Genomic DNA, 27,418 nt, shown 5'->3' on the forward strand with positions numbered 1-27,418 from the left:
TGAAAGGTATCAAAACCAGTGTCCTATGAACTATGGTCCAGAGGCTTCTCCCAGCTGATAGATTGAAATTTGTAAACACAATTATATTTACAGTAAAAAACCTTTAGTCTTTAGATAGATTTGTTCTCCTCTCAGATATTTTTGGCAGAATTAGCTTCAGCGTTGACAGAACAAAATGGTGATTTCGTGGTTTTTAATTAAGGCCGTTGGTGCTGTCTTTTGACTTTAACATAACAGTGGCACGGCTCAGATCTCAGTGTAAAAAAGCAGGCGGCTTCCTGGCGTTGCTTCTCATTAGATACACTCCCGGGGCCTCATCAAAGACCTCCCTCTCCCATGCCACTTCCCTCTCTCCCTTCCCCATAATGTGCCGTTTTCCCAGTGCACAGCTCCCTACAGCTCCAGGACATGCTCGACAAACACGCACAACTCCTCCCTGCGCTAACTTTGCACCGGTCTTATCCAAAGACCTGCATGCATGTGAGCTCATTAATAAAATACTATGAGGGATGTTTATGGATGTTTGATAATGCATCAATAGACCTTGGCTAGTAACATATGCTGAAAAGATTCTGCATTATTGTATGCATTAGCAAGTTACTACTGAACTGAAATATACATTTCAAAAGGCTTAAAAATAGCAGAAATTGATTAAAAAAAAATTCTGGTAGGGTCTAAATCAGGGTTGTCCAATATTTTCCATTAAATACAGACGAAGCAGAGGGCTGAGGGTGGAGAGGGTGGGGGTCAGTACACTGAATAATACTGAGATATGCACATAGCCTTTCTTAAACTAAGACTACAGACTCAGCCTCAATTGTGATATTGGATATATAAAGTTATATGTAAAGATTTATTTTTACCTGCAGTAAAGAGTATTGCTTATGTGTGGGCAACTTCACCAACATTCCTGAGGGCACCAAAAAACTGATTTGAATATTTGATCCTCAGGTCACAGTTTGGACATGCCTGTTCCAAATAAATAATTGGCCTACCTTATTAAAAATGTTCAGACACTCAAAAGAGTGTCTGTGCATTTTGTTTAATTAATTAATTTACTTAATTCCCATTGAAATACAGTACATCTCTTCTTCCAAAGAGGATTTGTTTAGCCTGTATATGAATGTGCTGTGTGAAATTTAGGCTCAATATAATGAGTTAAACTGAGCAGGTGTACAGTGAGTGTATGTCTTTGTAAAACTCAACATTTCAGAGGGTTATTTCATTCTCCCTTTGTGACAGACATGAATAGTCACATGTTTTATAGCTTTGTGGCATTCACATGGAAATAGCAAATGAAATGCCACATGTTTATCAGTAGTTTTATATTGGTTTGGTCATTTTGAAAAAAAGATTCTTGATGGTTGACAACTGCATGACAAATGTGCCATATTAAAATAATCAGAAGCACAGACCTGTTCAAGTGGCGCCTGCCTTATGTGTTAGGTTGTGTTGTAATGATCTTCAAATGGCTCTATGGGAGAGTGTGAGCATGAGACAGTGATGCAAAGGCGATTGGGAGAACACAGTGCACTTTTCTTTCTCCTCCCCCTCACCTCCTCTTTATATTCGGCTCCATTCACACTAAATTGCTCTGAGACTCACCAGCTTGTGCTTGGACCCCTCACCTGGGAACTGGCCGGGTGTATGATCTATGCCTCGTGCACTTCTAACTATAAGTGCAATGCCATCAGCCAGGCCAATTAAGCCTCTTGTTCCCCAGCAGCCCTGTGTCCGCCTGCAGCAGCAGCAGTCATTGGAAATGAAAATAAGGTAGGAGCGTTTCCCACGAGCCACAGGGAATAGCCTCATCAGGCCAGAGCCGTATCGAACACATGAGGCTCCTGAAGTGCACCACAGCACACTGGCTTTAAACAGGACCCCGCATATGAATCTGCTCTGTTCTGATCATGGGAAGTTAATATGCATGTGTCAGCTCATTGTCTGGCCTCAGGTGGAGGCGGCCATGTCACACACAGGCTAAACTTAGAATACTAAAACTCCACAGGTAAATTGGAGTCAAGTGCAGAAGAGAGGAGGAGGAAGTGCAGAAGCTCCTGGTTTTAATAATGTCATCTGGGACACAATTGGAATTGCATTTGTTGAGCGTGGGTCACTGCTCCCTCTGCTCAAATATTTAGAATACAACACAGATGTTGGACCAAATACATAATGTATCTTTTATTGACCAACTCCAAAGCAGTGCATTATGGAAGTGTGGACTCAGCAACCAAGAACAATAGAAGAACTAATGGTTTTCCTTGGACTGGTTGAGAGTGGCTCAGAGTCAAAATAGAAAAAAGTACACAATTATAGATGGTACATAGTATACTGTTTAATTGGTCATTAAAATGAAAAACAGAGCGCCATTATTTTTTAAGTATTTGAACCTATAACCTACAAAATGCCTACAAGCACAGGATTCACAAGAATAAGTACAATGAAATAACAATTTATCACAAAGGGCACAGTCATTTAGACTACAGGCTCCATTTCCTCTCATTGTGCTGTAATATTGGCATGAATAGTTACCCTTTCTACCTGGACCATGGCTGCAGTATTGGCAGTGAGCAGTGAAAGCTTACCAGCCCAGCTCTGTGCTCTATCCATTCATTCGGCTGCACTTATCTCCCGCCTCTGCTGTGACGTTCATTTGCACCCTGTAATTAACTCAGCATATCTCTGTCATGATGTGGAAATAAACCGCAATTTAGTTCCGAAAGCAATTTAAGGCCGAGCGCGGCAGTGTGTGTGCAGTGGTAATGGTAAAACAAACGGTAGCAAGAGGTTAATGGGAAGTGAATTAAAAGCCAGATTAGACACTGATTAGGTTGCATCGCGAGGCTGGAACCAGATGAAGGAAAGAGCACAGAGAGGAACAAAGACAAAAGTAAAAAAAAAAAAAAAAAAGAAAAGAAAAAAAGAGAACTGGTCATGGGAGTCATGGCACAACAACACATTTGGGTATTTGTGTGACTTAATGATGATAACACTGTGTATAAATCCTACATGTTCAAATAACTTCTATGTAAACAGCAGTATGGTAGATTGGAACATTTTTTGAAACAACAAACCAAAGACTGGAGTCAGTTTATGAAACATATGCTGAGTCGGATCAACTACAAACAACAGACTGAAAAGGAAACACAATGTCTCAGTTGACAGGAAAAGGCTTGTGTATTTTTCTGCAAGCTTATAGCCTACATGTTTTTATTATTTAAAGTGAACTATACAATACCATCTTGTCTCCACTGATGTTACTGTTGTGCCTGAAAAGTTCCACAGTAGGTATTAAACCTAATATTTATATTTAATTATAGGTTTTTGTAAATAACATGACAAACATGCATTCTTACTTTGCCCTGTAACTACCTGATGTCAGCTGCTTGTTTTCATATAAATAGATAAGTTTAATGCAGTATTGTGGAATAAACATCTTCATGGAACTGGTAAAACTTCCACTAGAAAAGTGACAGTTTACCCAACAAGATGATTTTATTTATTTTTTTTAACTTATTTAATTTTTTGCAAGCATTATATATTCTTGTCAATCAAACATTAGGCTAAGACTCTCTATTTAATACTCTCTGCATAATGCATAATTTGTAAATGAGAACTGTGAACTATGACGTATATTGCTGCATAAGCCTAATTAGATCCACGTACTTTATTTTCACCTTTTCACTCAATGAGCCCTCCAAAAGTCAACGTGAAGTGCCGTGCAGCTTCAGTCTTGCTCAGTATGCACACAATGTGGTTTTATCAAGTGCATCGCAACACAATCTGCCCCAAAGCAGGTTTGTTCTTCTTATTTTATGCATGCACCGCTCTTGTTTGTCGTGTTATTTGTTGATGGGCTTTCTCTTTTGTATTACCAGAACAAATTTAATTAGAGCTAAGGAATACAAATCAGCGTTCACCCACTAAACACTATTTGCTCCACTAATAAAGGGCTGCAAGGAGGAGGATGGAATTACAAGATGGCTTTGAAGAACTCCAAAGACTCAACACGAAAAATAACAAGAGGCTGAGAACTACACCACCTTCTCAGGTACCACGAGCAAAATCTGTCAAAAAAATCATAGTTGATAATTAAAATATGCTATATATATCTCAAATACTTTGACCATAATGTGAGCTATGTGAAAAATGTGAAATTGAAGTTGACACAAAAACAGAAAAAGCTAAACAAAAAAGAAGCACTCCAAAAATTGGGGGTGGGGGGGTCACAGTTAAGAAGAAAAAAAAAAAAAAATAAAAAATAATCAAGTATTTCTGACTTCTGTATCTTGGTCCTAGCAGAGAGGAGAGCATGACTTTGTCTCTGAATGTTTAATAAACCAGCCGGGCCCCTCTGTGCTCTCCCTCCGCGCTGGTGTGTGTGTGTATATGTGTGCGTCTCCTTTTCTCACAGCCAAATCAACTCTGCCCAACTCGGCTCTTTCAATTCATTAGCTTCCCACTACCAACACCTTTTGTAAAAATCAGCCCTTGCACTTGTTTACAACCTGACTTTTCACAAAACAACAGTGGAGCTACATTTATATTTTAGTAATTTTCTGACAATTTTAAGCCGAAATACCCAAATTGTATATGTCATTGATATTGTATTATTCCTTATTTGGCTGTGTTTTGAACTGCAGTGATTTATTGCCTTCTTGTACTTTTAATACAGCTTACCCCTGTGGTTCAGGTAAGAATAATCTTTTTAATACTGCCTCCAGCTTGCGTCCCTCCTACCACTCCCTTCAATAAATTTGTACAACGCAGCCAATTCCTCAACCCAAACAATCCAGCTCAATGTTTGCAGAAAGTTGTAAAGCAATATATATAGGACATTATCTGACCAAGGTTTTCATCTGCTTTTATCAAATTGTCTTTGTCTGCAGTCATCTACATTTTTGTACTTGTTAGACTGTCAATTTCCTGCATGAGTAACAGGGAGTGGATTTACATTGGAAATTACCTCCAGTATGTGACATTGATTGAAGTTTCTGGAATACAAGGTGTCACTGTCACTATATCATAACACTAAGCTGAACTGCACTGAAATTGGTTTCTTCAGGTGAACCAAATCAAGTTTATAAAAGGAGAGCATTAAGGACAAGGAAAGACTTAAACAAAAACAACAACCATAAAGTCAAGCAAAAATTCACGCAAAGAGTAGTACTAGTAAGCATTTGTAGTAGTAGTAGTAGTAGTTGTAGTAGTAGTAGTAGTAATCATTTGCCAGTTTTGAAATAGAGGAGAAACCGTGATGAAGTTGGTGTAAGCAGCCTTTACAGAGTAGATTGCAGGTTCAAATCTCAAATTAGCTGACTACCATTATGTCCGTGGTTGAGACACTTCAGCCCATGCTTCTTTCCATGAGGATGAGTATGGGATTAAACACCTCTGCATTTATTCAATTACAGGTGTTTTATTGCTAAGACACATATTGATTGATATACATTTTTACTGTGAACAGAGTTGCCTTTTTATCTGACCTGTCACTTGCACTGTAAAATCTAATAAGCAAACCTCACTTGAAAAAATCTAGGAAAACGACTGCCTTGTAAAATCTGATGAAAGAGAAAACTGATCTTACATGTAATTCCTCAGTGTAATGTGTTAAATGTACTGTAGTTTTCATTCACAAAACTCATGTTGTGAAGCTGTGCCAAGTCATGAGCCAGTTCCTCAAATCTAAAATATTTAGTAACCTTTACTTTAAGAGTAATTTCATCTTACTTGGTAAAACCAGGGAAACCGATTGCCTTGAACTGAGCTAGAAAATATAACTTATATACGCAAGTTAGAGTAAAAACGGGTTCTATTCTACAATAATGCCATTTAGATCTGCATCAGGTACACAAGGATTTGAATATTTATTAGTCTTTAAAAAAAAAAAAAAAAAAAAAAAAAACGAAGCAAAACGTCTGTTCAGCTTAAGTTCAAAACACATCATATCATCTCAACCAAGGCCCCCGCACTTACAGTAGGTTTCAAAAAATGCTGGTAGAAACAAAACAGGGGTACAGGTGTAATCGAACACAGACTGAGTGAACAGAGGGAGGATACAGAGAGTGAATGAACAAAGGGAGGATACAGAGAGTGAATGAAAAGAGGGAGGATATATAAGCTGAGTGAACAGAGGGAGGATACAGAGAGTGAATGAACAGAGGGAGGATATAGAGAACAGAGGGAGGATATAGAAACTGAATGAACCGAGGGAGGATGTAGAGACTGAATGAACAAAAGGATATACAAACTGAGTGAACAGAGGGAGGATACAGAGACTGAATGAACAGAGGGAGGATATAGAGAGTGAATGAACAGAGGGAGGATATAGAGAGTGAATGAACAGAGGGAGGATGTAGAGGCTGAATGAACAGAGGGAGGATACAGAGACTAAATGAACAGAGGGAGGATGTAGAGGCTGAATGAACAGAGGGAGTATATAGAGACTGAATGAATAGAGGGAGGATATAGAGACTGAATGAACAAAAGGATATACAAACTGAGTGAACAGAGGGAGGATATAGAGATGCCCTAGGATGGTCAGGGAATAAGTGGCAGCTGTAGGAAAAACAGGGAACAAGTTACTTGTCTCATTCAAGTTGTCTAATTGACAGGTAATGTGCTTTTTTCACCCTGAAAGTAAGTCTTACTTTACCACGATCATTAAGATTTACAAATTTGTAGCTGAATTAAATTAGCTGAATGCAAGTTAATCCTAGTGTGAGATTTTACAGCGTGGTGCAGTTGCATCACCTGCATACTTGCCTCCATGGACATAACATTTCTGTGGAAAATTCAAGACGAAGTAATCTCCGGAGACAAGAATGTGATGGGTCCCCCTCCATAAAAGTTACACAGTCCACCTTTAATGAATAAATTAAAGAACAATTTGTTGTCCCATGTTTGACATACTTTACGCTCGCAAATGTCATTGCACACTTTGCAAATTCCACGCACAACTTTTCAATAACAACTAAATAATCCTCCTCATCGGCAGCGACTGTATTAATCGTTATCTAGCTGTTAGCACAACCACACTGCAAACATCCTCGGTACAATCCGCATCTATCTGCCTCCTGCTGATTCTGTCCACATAGTTTAGACTGGCTTTATCTGCTGCCTGTGCCTTGTATTATGCAGAGTGTGAGCAAACACGCCTCTGATAAGTGCTCAACGCAGTGTGAATGTGGAGGAGACTAATTGGCCAGTCATAAAACCCTGTGTAATTACTCATACAGATATTAGGCTTGTCGCGAGCTGAAATCTCAATAGCAGAAAATCCACCCAAGGTCAGAACTCACCCGCTGCAACAGTTTCTTCAAAGTGTTTTATTTGAGGATTATTACAAAAGACAATTTTCTCTCTTATATTTAGGCTTTGTGAGCCTCTGAAGAGCTTCTTACATCCTTTATGTTTATGTTACAAGATACCAGCATAGCAGCGTTAAGGGGCAGGTTAAGATTTTTGCGTCACACTCAGGTCTTCATTGTTAAGTCCAAATCATTAAAGAAAGGTTCAAGGCCAATCACACCAGCTCATGCTCACTGTGAATTTTAACTATCTTTGAACTTAAATCATCATTAAAAAATGGGATTTATGAAAGCATACAGAGAACTTGAGAGGTGTAATTAGTCATAATACAGTTTGACCAAGTCCCTTTCTTCTTGCCTGAACAATTACAAGTCACTACCCTTAGAGTCAAGCCTCAAGTCTTTAGTCTTATAATTGAGTCAAGACAGAAATCTCAGAAGTGACATCAGTTTTAAGGAGACATATTTATGCAATGATCAGGATGCAAAATTTGAGAATGTAGTGAACTGAACTCTTATTTTAGCATTTGCATACATATATGTGAGACAAATTACTACAGTGAGCAGGAGATACAGGCACAATCCCCATTTTTTCTGTTGATGTCACATTTAAAGGTACAAAATGTAACCTGCACGATTCCATGGAAATAGAAATTACACTGTATTGTTGAATTTTATAGCCATAGAAAAAAAAAACTTTCCATGGAAACAAGATGACAGGTTTGCAGAGATGCAAGCCTGCTCACAGTAAGGGCACATTTTTTATGTATTATTATTATTATTATTAGTAGTAGTAGTAGTAGTAGTAGCAGTAGTAGTAGTAGAAGTATTATTATTATTATTATTATTATTAGTAGTAGTAGTAGTAGTAGTAGTACATCTGTGACATGTTAGTGTCATATGAACCATCTCGCACTCTGACGACCTCAGGGACCGGCCTCCTGCTGGTGCAGAGTCAGGACTAAACAAGGGGAGTCAGCGTTTCAGGTTCATGCAGCTAAAACCTGGAACAGTCTTCCTGAACATGTGAGACAGGCCTCTTCTGTGACGCTGTTTAAATCCAGGCTCAAAACATTTCTGTTTAACTGTGCATATAACTGAAAGGTTTTCATTCCGCACTCTTCTCTCCAATTTATGTCTCTCTTTTTTTAATTTTAATCTTCATGATTATTTATGTTTTGATTTGTTTTTATTATGATTTTAATGTATTTCTTATTCTGTAAAGCACTTTGAATTACTTTGTGTACGAATTGTGCTATACAAATAAACTTGCCTTGCCTTGCCTTGCCTTGCCTAGTAGTAGTAGTAGTAGAAGTATTATTATTATTATTATTATTATTATTATTATTATTATTATTATTATTATTATTAGTAGTAGTAGTAGTAGTAGTAGTAGTAGTAGTAGTAGTAGTAGTAGTAGTAGTAGTAAGTAGTATTTTTTTATTATTATTATTATTATTATTATTATTATTATTATTATTATTAATTATTTTTTTGTATGTTTTTCAGGGCAATAAACACTCAGTTACATGGCTTTTAATAATCCCATAAGTCCAAAGCTCTTCCTTGGTTGTACTTTCTTCCTGCCTCTGTATTTGAGTGACTAGAAGTCTTTTGCCAAACTATCTACTGCTTTGTGAGTTTGACAGTAAGCACCAGCTGAAGGACTAGAGAAGTGGTTCAGATGAGACAACTATTGTAGCTTCTCTATTTTTATCAGATTCTGATGATGGCCTTTGTACTTCTTTGGCCAAATTGACAGAATGATTTTAGGTAAATAGTTTTAAGCTATTGATGGTACTGGGAGTGGGACCATGGTCAGTCTTATTTTTCCTTTTCATCTGCAGTCTTGATAAATAATAAGTTAAAAGACCATAACCTGTTCAGATCTAAGCCTGTCACTATAATACCCTAATGCACCATGTCCGTTTCTGTCAGGTTAAGGCTAAACATGAAGTTGAGTCTTGTTTTATATAAATACAAATCTGATTAAATGCTCTTCTTTCCTCCATCACTGTGGCTCTCAGATGGAAAGACGAGCTCCTTGACCTTGGCTATGCAGCTCGTACCAATCGATAGCTGTGATTATTACAGAATGTGAGTCACTTTAATTTCAGCTGGATGCCAAGGTACATCAGTATGCATGAGGACAGGTCATACCCGCCTGTGGTCTCTATACTTAGAAAAACATTGTACTGATTAGCTGCTTACCCACAAGCACGCTGCCACACTGGGTTATTGGTTCTGATTTACCCAAAATATAATACACCAACAATGAAAAAAGTATATTGCATATTTGAGTGTATATATATATTTTTTTTTTGTCTTAATTATGTTTGATGTTGTCAGAATTTGATATATTTAACATTTAATTATATAACAGTTATTTAACAATTCATTTGTTCTTATGCACTAAACCCAAACATGTTGACAAGCTTTAAACAAAATAAAATTAAAAAAAATCTTACTACTGTTACTGCTACTCTAAAAAAAATACCATACTACTTCTATTCCATCTCAGTGGACATATTTGAGTGTACTTTTTGTCAAAATCATGTTGGATGTATGGAAATAATGTTGTCGGGTTTTAATATTTTTGTTTAATAATATTTTTAATTTGCTCTTTCTCACTAAACCCAAACATATTGACAAAGCTTACTACCACTGCTACTGCTACTCTATAAAACCATACTTTTGTCTGTAATTTTCCAAGCAACATAATGCTTTTATTAAAATGAAAATGCTGATCCTTTCTCAAATTTCTATTTCATAAGGGCTAAATTCCACTTTAATAACATACGTCTGACTGAGTGTGTGCTGAAGTGAGAAGTGGGTAAAATATTTTTGGGTATACTTGGGTGTAATTTTTGTCCATTTCATGTTAGAAGTATGAAATGAATGTTGTCAGATTTTAATACATTTCTAATAACACACAATGGATAGGAAAATGCAATTCCTTGCTCACTAAACCCATAACCCACAAACCTTTTTTTAAACTCTCCATACTCCATCTCAATCAAACACCATTACTTTGTCTGCAATTTCCCAAGCATTTATTGAAATAAAAATGTTGATCCTTTCTCAGATTTCTTTTTTCCCTCAAATTTCTTTTTCATAAGGGCTAAATTCCACCCTAATAACATGCCTGTGGTGTGTCTTTTGAAGCTCTTTCAGTATTCCTCAAGAGACTGTGAAACATTTATCAGAACAATCCTCAACATTTTTCCTCCAGATTACTGCCACAGAGAAGGCATTTTAGAAGAACACTATTTGATGAATAATGTACAGAGGACAACCAAAAGGATGTCTTTTTCTCCAAACATAAAAAACACATAAGACCTCTGATGGCTAAATATCAAACAGCATGTAGCTCAGTTTTGAAGCAGAATAGAGCATCAGTGGAGCACATGTTGTTCTTTGGAGACTTGTGCATGGTAAGGTACGTTTAATATGAAAATGTAAGGGTGCTTGGCTGAGCTCTTATCAGGTGCATAGTATGAAATACAGCTCAAATTAAAGGAGCATAAACCTAAAATTGTCATCCAAGGAAATCTAATATTTGCCCAATTTGACCTTTGGAGCTTGGTCCTTCAGTGTGGAGATGCCAGTGCCAGGCAGATTATGATCCTCACCAAAAACCTCCACTGCCAAATGGAGCATGCCTTGGACTCTGTGAGAGGGCTTATCCTGACCAGTTTTCTGTTTGTCTCTGCAACTCATCCAACCGTCTTTGGCCTGTGTATTTAGTATTTTTGTTTTGACTGTGTGTAGTGATTTGAGATATTTTGACTTTATTTATTACATTTTTACTATTTTGGAAAGTCCCAACCATAGTCTTTATAGCTAACCTGCTGGCCGACATGTTCTAAATAAGAAGTGAGCATGGGCACATTTCAGGCTCCATCTACTTCAGCTCAAATTCACTTTGTATTGAAGAAATTTCCCCCCTTTCTCCGTCACTGCTGCTTTTAGGCTTTGGTCTTAAAATGCTCATATTAACCCGCTCTACATGATCTCGACGTTTTTACTTTCACTATGTTGTCCTTGAATCAATTCCTATGGGTGATGTCACACTCCCTTAGTCCACTGCTTTATACAACGATAAAATATCTCTCTCATATTTTACCATGGAGTTACTACGGGTGCTTTTACAAAATGAAGACTTTAAACCATCCCAGATTCAGTTCAGACCAGTCACTTCAAACCCATGACAACCAGTTGACAAGCAAAGATATGAACATTTTTGGCCAAACTATTTCAATATTTGAGTGTTTGTCTATTTGAAGAGCACTTTAACACATGAGCACTTTTGGCAGATTTCAATTTGCCAGAAAAACTACTCCTTCATGCTTGTAAACACATTTTTTTTTACAACGCTGTGAAGGTCTTAAGCAGGAGAAGCCATGCTGTCAATACTGTCAGCATAAGATAAAACAGTTTTTCTTTCTGCTGTTGGAACAAAGCCAACACTGGACCTTGGTCAAGTGCCGTGCATACAGATGTCCAAGGGTAGCAGGGCACACATCAAAAGTGCTTGGGTTTTCTCCGGAGCACATCGCCCATGTCAATAATGAACCTACAGTGTCTGGATTCGAGCGGCCGCACATGTACAAAGGGCCTAGAGCCTCATCTTCGCCAGAGCGAGTTAGAAATCCCAGCTCTCCTTTTTCAAACACAACAAATGAAGTAGAACAGAACTGCGCCGAAGCATTCACTGCTTTCTGTGTGAGAGGTGGCTGTGAGAAGAGAGCACACTTTAATTAGCCTTATCTGTACATCTCTGTTTGGGTCGATGGAGAAGGAGAGGTGTGAGTGTGGGAAGGGAGAGATGCACTGTTCAAAAAGACAGCCCTAGACTAAACCTGTCTACTTCCTTCTTTGAATAAATTAAATAACAAAACAACAATGTACTAAAACATATTGTTGACTATAAATAACAATGCATAGTGATGACTTGTTTTCCAAAGCACATCATTTAGATTTTAATATGATCTATTTTGATGAGATATGATTATTCTACAAAGATATTTAAATAGAAAGGAATTTAGTGATTAACCATAACTTTTTTTTTTCTTTTCTTCTATAAATTGTTATCAATTACTAAGATATTACAACATTTTAGCCAAAGGTTTTGCATTTTTGGGACTGAAAATAACCATGTGATGGACACTGGTTCCCACTTAGCCTTTGTTGTTAATATTTTGAAAGTTTAAAAATGAATGAGAATTTTGCTCTCAGTGCCTTGGTGGGCTTCGAAGTGGGAAGGAATTTATTCTTTTAAGTTTTTTAGAATTAGTGTCAAATCTTTACTCAGCTAATGGCTTAATTGGCCTTCTATTTCTCACTTGTAGTCATTGAAGCATTGTGCTGAGTCTGTGTCCAAAAGACTTGTGATAAAAATGACCATTGATTGACTGTAATTATTATGTAAACATATTCTCCTCTGATCACTTTTGGGGCTCTTTGTGTTATTTGTGCATTTGTAAGTACTCAAATATGTTGGTGTATTAATCAGGCTTAATGAGTGTGATGTGTTGCAGTAATTAGTATCTTCAGGCACCTGTAATACTGCTGTAATTAGACCCCCGCTGCTGTCACGTACTCTCCAGAAAAATGTTACACCAGACTCTTTGCATGCTCTCAGTCTCTGCACAAGAGTCTGGAGTCAGCCATTCATTTGCCTGGAGGAGACAGCTGCATATGATATGGAGCACTAAAGCATGAATCACTTTGGACACTGTAAGAAGTCAGAATCAACACAATTATTCAGGTCCCTAAACTCAAACGTAAATGTAATGTGTTTTTTATTTCTTCACTTTATCATTCAGAAAGTTAGATTTCATCAAAGCTGGTCACAGATCACATAATTGAAATCTATTAGTTAATGCAAATGTCAAAAAATTGTAATGTTTCTTCTCCCAATAATCATAACATTAAAATTTGACAAAGTCACACAGGCATAAGATAATGGACAACCACATTATTTCAACTGTAAACCCAATGGTTATAAGTAGGGATGCACCGATCCAGCTTTTTCTGTTCCAATATCGATATTGATACTTTGGTTTTAAGTATATGCTGCAACCCAATATCAACCAATATTAAGGCAAAGACTGAAAATAGCATTTAGTTCCTCTAAACACAAACTGCAAAAGGAAAAAAAAAATTAAAAATCCATGTGTTTTGTAGTTGTTATTTGCAAGGTGTCCAACAAATCATCTTATTACACCAATGTATAGACCAAAATGGGATATCAGCTGAATCAATCAATATCTTGGACTTGATATCTGATCCACCAATTCAATTCAGTTCAATTCAGTCATGGTCCTGATATCTGTATTGTATCGGTGCATCCTTAGTTATAAGCCAACACAACAACCTGAGCCGCTGTTGCCCTACCACATGTAAGTAGGAGTCTTGGCGGCTGCAGTAATATCAGGCAGGTCTGTGAGGGGATACACCAAAGTATAAGGGTTGGGCGCTTATTATTTTAGGTTGAATTTCAATTTCTGATTAATTTGCAGAAACCTGTAGCCACGGTGATGACAGGCCTGTGACAAGTGAAAATCAATTACATCTCTTTGTGTCAGATAGCATAACCATAGCATCATCTTTGTTTCATCACTTTATTTGTTCTCCTCAGTCATTTCAAATATATTTTCTTCTAAAATATTTCAGTACATGACACAGTTACACAACAGCTGACACTGCTTTCACTTTTTCCCATATTCATCCCATTTTAAAGGTGCATTTCTCTTATCGTGATGTGTCTGCACATTGTTCTATATCATCACTATACTCTTGCCCCAAAACCTGCAAAACCACATGTACACACTGCATACCACCATCTGGAGTCAGTACAAAATCATCAGGGTGTGGTACAAAGTTCACTCTGAAGAGCTTAAGGCGTGTCAAAAAACTGTTCAATAGAGGGAAATATGGATTACAGTTTACTATTGTGTGGGGCTTCTAGAATACAGATTTTTTTTTTATCCTTAAAGGAGCCCTAACTTCTGCCACCTGGTTGTCTCCATGGAAATGTAAACGGTATTGGTATCTTGTACTTATAAAAAGTATGCTGAAGAAAAACACCTTCATAAACATCTATTCTCAAAGTGAGCGAGCTCCTCTCTCCACAGATGTGACCTGTAACATCATCTGGTAGTGTAATCTGCTTGACCCCAAGGAAATTTTGAATGACATACTGTGAAACACCTCAGGCAAAGATATAGGATTTCCACTGAGACAAACAGGTGGCCGACCCTCCACCAGAGAAGTTACATATAGTGCACCTTTAAAAAAAAAAAAAGCCAACTATTAAAAGAGATGTGTTGTTTAGTATGTCAGCTGATAGAGTTCATGTTCGTGGATGCATTGTCAGCTCCTGCACTTCGAGCCACTATTGTTTTCTTTGTCAAAACCCTTCAAAACAGTACAGCCAATGGACAGGTGACAGGTGAGTAACAGTCTGCTTACAGTGTCTGAAAACTTAGCTCAGAACTGACAATGAAAATGATAGCATGTGGAATGAATGGTTGAAATGTATGCCCAAAACTCAAACTAATTATTATTGTTTTACTAATGACATAACTTTTTTAAATAAATAATGAGGACCTCATCAGTATTGTTATTGTATTCAACAGTCACTGGTGGTGTTTTAAGTCAAATTTAATTGGGCAGTGTACCATTTTGTGCAGGCGCCAAGACCAGATAAAGATCTTAAATTGAGATTTTGTGTATATCCAATCAATATGTCATTTACATGGTTTGTTGATTTGATATGGCAATTCAGAAGTGAAAAGCTTAAAGGAATAACATTATATTTTGATTTGCCCTTCCCCACTTAAAATAAGACACATTACATTCTCTGACTAAAACTCCCACATCTGGGCTAATATGCACCACTGTGAAGCTTTTATTGAATTTATAAAATGCACTATGTTTACCTCCAAAAATAATACCAGTCTCTTCATTCTAGTTTATTTATTTGCGTTTTAAACATTCATTTTGCTGGAATATGTCATATTAAAGCATTTTAATTCATTTCTGAAATGAGATACTGAGACCAGCCCTAGTCCATTAAAATAACAAAAATATACAGTACAACAAATCCTTATTAGGGGTATTGTTTTCAGTTAAAACATGCAATGTAATGCACTTTCAATATTGTGTCTCATTTCCATATTAATTTCATAGTAACTTAAAATGTATAACAGGGAACTTTTTGTATATATATTATGTTTCAAATGGCACAAAGCCAATCCCAGTGACTTTAGAGCTGATGTTTACTGCTAAATGTATGTCCATTGTAAATGCATAAACCTTATTGACACATTGGTAATTTTTAATCTTGTTGTTACTAATGGCATACACAGCAGGAGTATGCACAAAATGTATCATGAAATATAAGAAATAGACCAAAAGACTGTTAAGTATTTGGTCCATCTATGCAATTGTCAAAGCTATAACTAAGACTGGGACCAACAATGAAGTTAACTAGAGAGTATGGTCTTTTCGCCACATTAAAAAAGAAAGGGATTATTGATGAGGATATTCAAGTTTTTATTCTCATGTTGTACGGAGTTACACTTTAAGACCAGCCTTGTACCTGTAGCACATTATCCTTACAGAGCACTCTTGGAGTGACATGTGAGTGTTTTCTATTGCTGATGAGTCCCAGCCTTCAGACCTATAGCACGAGATGCAAGCATGTGGTTTATGATGATGTCTGAAACATAAAGATTAGTACATGATTTAAAGAACTTGTGAATAGCATGTGAATATAAAAGGTGCCACAGGTATTCTGTCATGATAAGCATGTTTGCAATGTGAAGCATGAAATAATGGTTCTGCAGCATCATCTCTAAAAGCAGAATGAGGAAACAGACATAATATTGAACTGAAGCTCATTTTCATCAAAGCTTAACAGAACCATAAAACAACCAGTCTACAGTTTATTGTCCATATGTGCAATGGGTTAGTCTATACAGTGTGTATTGATGTACATAGACGAACAGTTCATAATGAAATTAAAATAATGAGTTATAAAAACACAAATAAAGTGTTTAAATTCTTACTGTCATTAAGTAGAAAAATGGTTGGATCAGAAACCAGCCCCAAACTATAATTGTGTGCACTTAGACAATATGGCGTCCATTGGTATTTGTTGGCAAAGAGAGGATGAGGCATGTACTGAGGTCTTACTGAGATGTTATTGAGGATACAGAGTATTGGTTGGTTGTTGCCAAAGTGCACAATTCTTCACTTCCCTTTCATACCATAAAATACGGTAATAATTTTTAACCAATTTGAATAAAAATCTAAAATAAAATATCAAAAACACTGAATATGTCAAATCAACATTACATATTTAGTAGGATGGAACTCAAAGGACCAGCAGAGGTTGTATAAACATTGTGCTTTTTCAAACAGACTTAAAGTCCTGCACTGTCCCAGTCATGTTGTTGTTTAAACTCTCATTATATTTCATTATATATAGGTATATATAGATAAATGTACACGTATATCCGCGCTGAGGTTTGTCTCTTGTAGCAAGCAAAAAGTGGGCTTGATGCTCCCTTGCTTTCTTATTTCCTCATTTTCTGAATTTGTCCTTTCATTTCTTGTAGTCCATAAGTGGTTTCCAACAAAAACAGGAAACAGTGTCCTTGAAAAAGGTTCCCAGTGTTCCTTTTCATTCATCATTCTTTTAGTCCTTCAAGGTCCATAGTCATCTTTGGTAGAGTGTCCGACACTTTGGTGTGTCTTTGGAACAGGACTTAGGATTGGGAATTTGGAATGGGGAGTAGATGGAGACAAGACAACATGTGCATGTGGGAAGGTTAATTGTATGGAAAGTGAGACGCTGACATGGCTGAATCTAATAAGGTTATATGAAGACATTATGAAGTTCTGAAGATCATTAAGATGCTCACCTAAATACAGTTATAAGTGCGTTTGGGAAAAGAGAAGACAGAAGAGACAGACTTATTAAGTATGATAGTGTGCTATGAGGGGCCAGAGGTACATGAGGGCTACAGCATATGATTAGATAGAGGAGAGCAAATGGAGGAGAGAGAGAAAGTCCTTGTTCATATTGTCAGGGCAGACCAGTGCTCATCATCTGAAGAGAAGTGACAGGAGACAGGAAAGGCCAAAGGTCAGCCAGCTGGCCAATGGGAGAGAGGCAGATCCACCAATCAAAACTGCAAAGAGATAGAAAAGAACAATATGGAATCTACATTAAAGTGCTTTCTGATGTTTATTAGAATATATTTCCGTAGTTTTAACATTCACGTCCTTATTTTATCTAATAGGCACAGTTTGCCCCAAATAATCCATAATCAATCCACCTGAGCACAGTGTCTATTGGGAGAGGTAATAAATTATAATGTGTCCTTTCTTACATTTTTGTGCACAGTTTCTGTCTCAAGTAAGTTGTGCATAAAAGAAACAGGTGAGATTTATGATGTGAACAGCTTGGATCCACTCTCAAAGGAAAGGTGCATCTTCCCTATCCATGACAGTCTGCTGATCAAAGCTGATATTGATGTTATGTGCTTTTATGTACTTGTGCATTAAAAACCCACTCACTGTATATTTTAACCTATTTGTATCTCACTTTGAGTTTGTTTCTTGCTGTCATACCATACTACAAGACAGAATTACAATGGGCACAAGGGTATTGCCATAAAAATACGGATATAGATCATAAAATAAGGCAAGATTCAAATATGGAGTTAAGTAGTAAGAATATTGCAAATAAAAATCTGTTGGTCGCTTTATATTTATCAAGCAAAATGGATATGTAGGTATACTAAAGGCTGTGTACATTAAACTCCCTATTAAATATATTACTAATACACTGCTAAAAGTATAATATCCAATTTAATACTACACATTTTCTCCTTCTAATTACATAAATAATAAAGATCATAAAAGACACTACTCAAATGTCAACAATATTAAGTAAGTGTGTTTTAGGCAATGCTCTGTCTTAAAACTCATTACTTAGATGGCTAGCTAAATTTCAGCCCTGCATTCGTTATTGATATCTATTTGCACATTATCATAGTTTTACTTTAATCCATCCACTAATCCTTATTTTATGTCCCTAAGTCCTTTACAGCTTAGCCCATACTCTTGACAGATGTGATAGTGTTGCTAATAGTGGCGCAGAGTTTTCAGTCGCTTTTGCTGATAATTACCCATCTGTCTCCACTGTACTGAACCTGCAGGACACGTGCACACAGACTCACAGCTCAAGAGCCTTCCTGCTTCCTGTTTACACCTTCATCCATAATTCACTCCCTCCGCCAGCGCCTTTATATGCACATATGGGCTCCAACACTGGCGTCAATATGCACACAAACACCAGACAGACATCTCACAAGGCAGGATAAAAGTACTATTTAATAATTCATGTTTTTTTTTTTCATCTTTGTAGTTTTGACCAGGTTTGAGCACTGAAATGTGCATCAGGACGTTTTGTGCCACAGGTTGCACAGATAAAATGGATATCACTCATTATTCAAAATTATAGTATTAGTCATAGTCAAGTTACATACAAAACGATAAACTAGATCAATCGAAGCGCTGCAGGTCTCTCTCTGATATTCTCTTTCATAGTTGAGCCGCTGGACCATTTCTCCCCACTGTTTTTAAATCTAGTTTTCTCACACTTGCTGTAGTCTCTCTTCACTGACCTTTTTTCGTCTCTTCTGCAAAAAGCTGTAGGCTACACAATGCTTCCACACATTTGCATGGACATGAGCATCAGTGCCTTGTTACACTCCTGCACCTCAGCCTTAAGGCTCGCTTGGCCCTCACAAACATTTTACATGGTCAAATAAAGTTATATATTTAGACAGACACCTTGGTTTGACTTGTGCGTTCACATTACAGTTAAAAAAATGTATGGAGAGAGTGATGTGTGCCCTCAAATGAACTCATCAGGTGGTGCCGTCACGGGGTACTGTATGTTTGTGTATGTTAGAAGTAGATGTTAAAAGTAGACCTGGACTTAAAACAAAATGTTGGTTTGTGTACTATTTAATGTTAACTCATACATCAGGTTCAACATTTGGGAGTATGACATCACATTCTAGAAACTGAAAACCACCACTTTGGAACATGTTATTTTAGACTTTTACTTAATAACAGGTCAGTTGGCTGTGGTGACTCTAAATGCTGTCTAGTGTCCCTCTAACACTATCTTACCTGTCTTACCTGCGTTGGCTACAGTGTTCTCCTGTTTGCACTTCCCCAGTGTGATGGACACATCGTCAATGGCAATGTCACCCTCGAAACTAGGGCCTCGGATTCCTTCAAACATGATCTGGAAAAAGAGAAACAGACACAAGCTGTTAGAATGTATGATCTATAAAAGGCCAAGTCATACTGAGTCGGTGGAGTTTGTACAATTTGTGCTCCCATTACCTGCGTGGGTAAAAGTAAACACATAAGCTTGAAAGTAATTAAAATAATAGCTTTTAATAAATGTCCTTGTGTCCTTAGGCAAAGCACTTCACCCACATTCTCCGATATGAAAGTGGTGTGTGTGTGTCGGTGGTGGTCCGAGGGGCCGATGTTGCAGTTTTGCAGCCTCGCTTCTGTTACTCTACCCCAGTGCAGCTGTGGCTACGATAGTATCTCACTACCACCGAGTGTGGAGCGAATGAATAATGCACAGTAAAGCACTTCGGGTGTCTTAAAAGGTGCTAGATAAATACAATGCATTGTTATTATTAAAAATGACAATAGCAACTTAAAATTTGAAAAGTGTTGGAATCCCTTGGCATCAAGGAGGAAACGTCAGATGCAGAAGGAAAAGAGAACCTCTCTTGAGGCCCAAGCTGGTATAAGCCTTAGCCTCATCTACACTAACAGTGCATATTTGTCATACCAGTGAAACCATATTAAGTATGATTAGAGAACACCGAGGGTGAGTAATAAACACACAGAATGCCTAACACACATTATGTAAAGGTATTGGAATTCATTCTTTAGCAATCACTGCGGACCCCAAAACAAATGAAAATCTACAACTCATGGGAAAACTTTTCCAGGCAACTTTCCCATTTTAGCCACCAGCCATCTGCTTTTGACTGACAGCCTAATTACTGTAGTGTACTGAGGCACCAAAAGCCCACTGCAACCGGCTAATCAAAAAGCAAGCATATTCTTTCTGGAGTATAAGGAGGGGAAAAGCAAAAACAAGGAAACTTTGTCGCAAAAATAACAGCAAAACTGAGTCCCTCAGCCGTACTTATTAACTTCAGCCTTTGAAAGCAATACGATTCAAGAACTGCAGAAGTTAAGCCGTAATTATTTTTGTTGTTTTTACTGCAAATGCTTTTTAGTAATTCAAAGAGAGCCACACAAAGCAAGGCCCAGGTGTGAGTGTGTTTAAGGAAATAATTAAGCCCTTACATTTGTCCAGCAAGCTGTGCACAGTCATGTTAAGGTGGAAGTACATGCATGGGTGAGTGGTGCACACATGAGTGGCTCCACCTTAAACCTCCATCTGCCAGCACCAGTACACTGCAGCACAGTTAAACACAACATTTCACCAGGGATGTATGGGCAAATGCTGTTAAGTTTCTGTACATTTTATGTTGCTCATTGGTTAGACCAGCCAGTAGCATAATGTACAGTATAATAATTACCTGAAATTTCCTCCTTCTTCCCCTCATTCTATTCTGTGCTGTCTGATAAAATAAGACATGCATTAACTTGATCTCAAATGATTGTGACAGAATAAGCAGTGTGCATGTGCAGTCATAATCTTATGACTGAGTATAGGTTTTACTTTGTTTATAAACTGCTGTTTAAAGACATAATTTTCTTCCGGTCTTGGGAACAGCGTTTCATCTCCCGTTCAGACCTCCCATCGTCTCCCTAGAGCAGCCTCACCCATTTTCTCTTTCTCTCCTTCCTTCTGCCCATCCTTTCTCTGGGGAGGGCCTGTTTCCGTACAATCAATAATAATGATTGAGCTGTTTGCTGTTGACAATGGGAATTACCTGACACAACAGCTGCTTCCATGGTTGTTGTTTTCGGCTATTTAGCTTTGCTTCGAACCGCCTGACAAAGATCTGAATGGGCGTGTGCTTTGTTCTGTTGGTGATGGTGTTTGTAAAGGAGAAGAACACTGGTTTATTTGACCATGCACAAGGCGGGATATGCCTAGGTAATGTAGATCAGGTGATGTAATAATATGAAGGATGTTGCAACATGACAACAGTGTGTGTGAGCAAATTGCTAACATTAGTGTGTATATTATTGTAATAATATTAATAGTAGATTGAATGCTAAAGAAATTTAAAAAAAATTCAATAAGAGTAAACAGAATATTAAGTACTTGTACAATAGTTTTAAGAAAAGTTGCCTCTTAAATATTATTACATTTATACATAAAACAATGTATATAGGAGACAGATGATTTGCTCTTTAACCCTAGAAGAAAAACGTCAATAAATTATATTCATGATGTGGTTTAGGCCTATTTTTAAATTCAATAAATAATACAATAATTAAAATAACTACATTTTGATTAGTATCAGTATCAGTAAAGCATAAACGGCATCAATAGTATAGGTAAAGCCCAATGAGGGACAGGAGTTGAAAAATAGCACCAACTACACACCCTGTTAGTGTCGTATCTGTGGCCTACTCTGAATGTGATTTGTGTGACTACATTAACCTTGTCAAATAATAAAACATATAAATTAATAATAAAACAAATACAACAACAAAATGTTAATTCATATTTACCAAATAAAGTAAGAATGGCTTAGTAGCAACTTAATTAATTCCCTAACCTTCATTCTTAATTCATTACTTATGTATCTACAAAGATTGAATTATTCTTAATAGACTCGTTGTTCATTATGAATTACATATTTCCTGATGCTAAGTGAAGTGTTATAAAGTGGTACAAATTTCACTAGTTGTTTTAATTGCACTAAAATTAACTGTGCTTTCAGGGACTCTTAAACTTTTTTGATCCTTAAGGGAAATTATTTGGACACAGTAGCCCACACATCACAATATATTATAATAATAAAAAGCTAACATTTTAATGGTAATAATACATTCTAAATGAGTAGCAAAAAATACCAAGAGACTGGTGTCAAATAAGGCATAATTATAGAAATGTATATGTACAAGTAAAAAATAAATAAATAGAAATATAGTAATACAAATATATCTGAGCTATATACAAGAGGTCATTGGGAGTGCAAAGATGAGCAAAGATTAAATAGTGATTGGCATGAAATGTAAAGGTAAATTTTATGGAGTACAGTATGAATGTGGTTTTGTATCTCTCACTGTTTGAAATAAAACTGCTAATACAAATGGACTCTTCTAGGATGTTAGGTTTTTTTTTTGATTATTATTTATTTTGTTTCTTGTTGTGCTCATTCTGAAATGACCAAAAGGGTGATGTAGGACACGTACCCTCCTGAGCTTAGTAGTTGGCCACAGTTGTGATCTTCTCTATAAAGGTTAGTATTATCAGCCCACTGCCTGATCTGTCTAAAGGCTCTTTCCTCAGTGGACCCATATTTTTGAAGTGCATGTTGAGTGACTACATAGCACTATTTTTTTCATCTCTTCTTCATGTTGGGGGCATGTCCATGGAGGGAGTAAACTTTCTGGCCGGGTGCTCTGCTCACTGCCTGCATATGCGCTAAAGGGCTTTGAGGTGCTGCCACTCGGCTCTGCATTTCTGCTCCCTTTGTGATGGCTCCAACAAAAGTAATGATGTCTTTGAGAACTGCCTCTGCCCTGCTCAAAGGGGATCTGAAGTATGGCCACAGACGTGCATTTGTACACTTCACACAAACAGTGCAAGAAGACGCGTGTGTGGAGTTCAATAAAAATATGTTTACGGACGTTAAGCGAAGATTAAACTGTGCTTTTATTAAAAGACTTTCACAACTTTAATGCAACTAAAGACACATGCAAGAGATGTTTGAGGCCAATGCTACTCCATTACTCACAAGCAATTTTGCTTTTTGCAGTCAGTCCCAAGTCCAAATAAATAAAGTTGATTTCACTGTATTTACTGCACGAATAAAGATGCCACCTACATTTTCTATTTAATATTTCATGTTGATCCAAAGCAATTCATTTTGATTTTAAGATGATGTACAGTATTTAAATATACAATCAGTTTTGTAGTTTAGTTGTAGTTTTTTTGTTTGTTTGTTTTTACTAATAGATGGCAGATGTGAAACATGTTCCCCGTCACCTGGTCTTTGTTCAGGTACAAACTGGGACTTTGAAATGTATATGTGAAGAGCATGTCTTTTTCTTTTTGTGTAGAGGGCATAGAAGAAGTAGCAAGAAAAAATATTTCTCAAAACTATAATGCTTTAGCACAGGTTTACACAGAGTTATGATATGAGGAATGCAGAGTAACTCCACATTACACTGCACCAGGGTGACAGTTTTACACTTTGATCAACTCAGGCACATTGCCTTCAGTTGAGCTGTCAGTGGCATATTTATGACAGGGCAAAATACCATATAGTGTTACAAATAATGATGTAAATGTACACTATCACAAACAGTAAGTATTCGTGCCCATCACCAGTCTACATAGATGTATGTTTTAGGCTAGAACACTGTCACTCTGTGTGTGTGGATGTGTGTGAACCCTGGACTGCTGCCAGGCTGCTTCACAAATTTACATAAAAATGTGTGTGGGGTGGGACGGGGAAGAACATAAATAAAACAAAATGTTAACCAGGGCTGTGCAGCAACATTGTATAAATTAGACGACCATGGCCTTTTGACCAATTAGACTCTTCACTCTGCTTTCTGCAGGCTTTCCCTACAGCTACCAAGCGCCTATTAAATTAAACAAGCCCTTCCCATAACTAAGCTGAGCAGATCCAACAATCCCGACAGTGGGGATTCAGTGGCTGCGTGAATTTGACATTTTCTGGAAATGTGTGGATGATGCTGTCCTGTTACACATATATTTGTATGAATAAAGTAAAATGAAATGCACCCAAGGCTTTACAGTCATTCATCATCATTCTTACACTTGTTTTCTCCCTAGGCAATCATGGGTGAACCTTATGTGATCAGAGATATTAGTGACTATGGGAATCAAAGGAAACAGAAAAAGAATGGGCACAGTGGTAAGGCAGCTCTAGGGGGTGGCGCCTGAACAGGAGATAAAAACTGTTCCCAAAAAAGAAGGAAAATAATATAGCTGACATCTAATAACTGCTTAAAAACAACATTTAATCTTGTTTTCCTGAAAAACGATAGGCTGCATGTGTATTATCATTGTAAATATGTTTTGGTTCATACGATTTTTTTTTTCTTTTTGTAGCACAGTTGGAAATAGGAGAAAGAGCAGTTAGGGAGACAGCATCAGACTGCAGAGGACTGGAAGTTAATGTGCTGCAGCTGTCCCCTTGCACAGACATAGCAGCGAAAACAGCACAAAATAACATTTGTTTTGTATAGTCCAAAATCTTAATCTGCCCAAGGGAATAATGTCTCATGATTACCATTATTATTAATGTCTTGTCTTTTTTATTGTTTTTAGTTTAGGTACAAAAAAGCACATTAATGATTCATTACAATAGTTAAGTACTGCAGTTTTCTATTAACCAGCTGCATAGCAAGCACTTTGAGTGCCTTGAAGGTGGAATAGAGCTATATAAAAATGTGACCAAAGCATCATGGTCTAGTATCAATGAGTGCCAATTTCTGGCAACATTTTACAAGTTGCCAGTTTGCTGTTTGTGTTAGAGCCACTGTGCTTAGTTTATGTGGGAAACTTCTCAAATGTGTGACTGAGGACACTGCCCAAGTTTTGTGATGTAAAGGCAAAATTTTGGGTTGCGATTTGTAAAAGCAATATGTCCCTTTCACATCATTTACAGCCAGTGTAGAGGTAGAGGGAGAGTACGTAAACAGGAGGAAGGAGCAGCCAGCACATAACAAAGTGTGTTTATCAGCTCGCCTCCTCTGGCTGTTGCCTGGATCAAGGCTGTGTGCACTATACATTATTTAACAGCTCTATTTGTTACACCACATTGCTTCGTATAAAAAGTCTATATGTTTATACAGTGTGAAAGTAAACCTCCTGCTACACTCTTACACACAGAGGCTGGTTATTTTAAAGCAAACATACATAAAATGGCTCAAATTCCAAACCAAAAGTCTAGGGCAGCTGTCAAAGAAAAAAAAAAAGTTAACCTCTTCTTTGTAAATACCACATAAATATAGCAACAATCAAAAGCTGAAAAATTAACCCGAAACCTCTTACATAAACTCTTCAACTGGCCTCACAAGAAGATAACATGCTCTTATCACTGAATGTAATCACAAAAAGCCCAATTACCTGCTGCTGCTGCTGCTGCCGCTATACCTGAGCTCCACTTTCTAGGATGAACAATGAGTTTCAAATGTCCAAATGTGCTTGTGAAGAGTCTAGAATTAATACGTTACATTATAAAACGTTACCCAGAACAAGAATTTTAGGGCTTGGCTATAAACACTTGGAGGAAACTAGGACTCCTACTTCTGGGCACTGGCTCTGTCTTGTAATGTTATACTTGGTTACTCAAACTCTGATACTTAATGGGACTGTTAAGTAATGATGACATAACTCTACTTTATGGCCAAATAGAATTCAGTGTAGTGGTATTTGTTGGTAGAGATAACCTGCTCCAGAGTTTTGAACAATGTTTTTTTAAGGTTTCCCTTTAAAACAGTAAGCGTACTCTGGTTGGTAATTGGCCCAACTTTCATTCATCAGTGAGTCTGAAGTCTGTTGTTTGTGTTAGACGGTGGACCCATAATGTCCCATTTAACAGCCCCATAGACGGATTGTAGAGACACAAGTCTAATCTCCAACACAGTTTATTCATATTTATGTACTTACACCATTTGACAATTCATTAAAGACCTACATAATGGCTCTTTATAGTCGTTCACATTTTAGTGGTTTTAATACACACCAGCTGCTATTATTACACCAGACTGAGAGGAGGACAAACAAAGTGATCAGACTGGAAGAGGTTGCCAAGGAGACAATTCCTCTTGTACTTGCTCTTCATCCATTCTTCTTCCTGTCTCCTAATCAGAATACAAATAGGGGATGAATATTTCGCATGCATTAAGTGCTTTATTGATGGCACAAGTCCCATGTTTTGGGGGTTCCCAGCATCATGTGTGCACCACCTCCTCCCTCCTCTCACAGCTTCTCACTAATACATGCAAAACATGCTTTACATTGCTGTCATCTTTGTGACTCTATAATTCCCATTCATTAGCAGCTGGTTATGGTGTCTGAAGTGATTAGGCTTTAACATAGAGGAGGCAGGACAGCCATCTCCCAGATATATGGCTTGTCCCCAATGTATAGACTTTATGTTCATTCATGTATCTTCATCTATATTCAACTGTACTGTATCATTTGTTGACAAGCACAGATTATGTTTCATTTGATCTCTAATAATGCGGGTCTTGATCTAGAAAAAATTGCAAACACTAACCATTTTGTTGAGATTATTTTATATATTTCTTTTTGCCTTTTTGATCCCAATGATGAATATTATTTTAATCTTCATTTGTCATGTGGAAAGTACCCTCAGATTACCAAGTTAGACCAAAGGTCGCAACCAACATAAATTCTGATTGTAATGACAAATTTGTTGAGTACTATGCTGTATTATCTGTTCTCCTCTGTAGGACAGCTGTGTTTCAACAGTCATCCATCATAAGCAAACTAGAAACACAATTTCACCTGTGTCTGGGAGCTTGAAAGTTCTGTGCAGTATCTTTGCTGTTCCCAGTACTGCACTGGTCTGGACTGAGATGTCCATTGTTTTTCCTGGTATCTGATGTAGCCACTCTAACAGTTTGGGGATTACAGCCCCAAGTGCTCCGATCACCACAGGCACCACTGATGCCTTCACTTTCCAGGCTCTCTCCAGCTCTTCCTTGAGCCCCTGGTATTTCTCTAGTTTCTCGTGTTCCTTTTTCCTGATATTACCATCGCTCGGTATTGCGATGTCAACCACCACGGCTCTGCTCTGTTTCTTATCCACCACCACTATGTCTGGTTGGTTCGC

General features: G+C 37.4%; 1 protein-coding gene across 1 annotated transcript in view; it reads right to left on the minus strand.

Moving 5' to 3' along the window:
• Positions 1 to 15,953: 15,953 nt before the first annotated feature.
• The window catches only part of LOC110175377 (MAM domain-containing glycosylphosphatidylinositol anchor protein 1), a 137,402-nt gene continuing 125,937 nt past the window's right edge, over positions 15,954 to 27,418 (minus strand). Inside the window, exons 18-19 of the mRNA XM_055154973.1 lie at positions 19,539 to 19,647; positions 15,954 to 16,038 (exon numbers count right to left, since the gene is read on the minus strand). Of these exons, the coding sequence (XP_055010948.1) occupies positions 15,971 to 16,038; positions 19,539 to 19,647 (177 nt within the window). The 3' untranslated portion in view covers positions 15,954 to 15,970. The remainder of the gene's footprint in view (positions 16,039 to 19,538; positions 19,648 to 27,418) is intronic.

This window comes from Boleophthalmus pectinirostris, unplaced genomic scaffold (genome assembly GCF_026225935.1).
Source record: "Boleophthalmus pectinirostris isolate CB_2022bp ecotype Guang Dong unplaced genomic scaffold, ASM2622593v1 HiC_scaffold_19, whole genome shotgun sequence".
In the NCBI taxonomy this organism is placed as follows: Eukaryota; Metazoa; Chordata; class Actinopteri; order Gobiiformes; family Gobiidae; genus Boleophthalmus; species Boleophthalmus pectinirostris.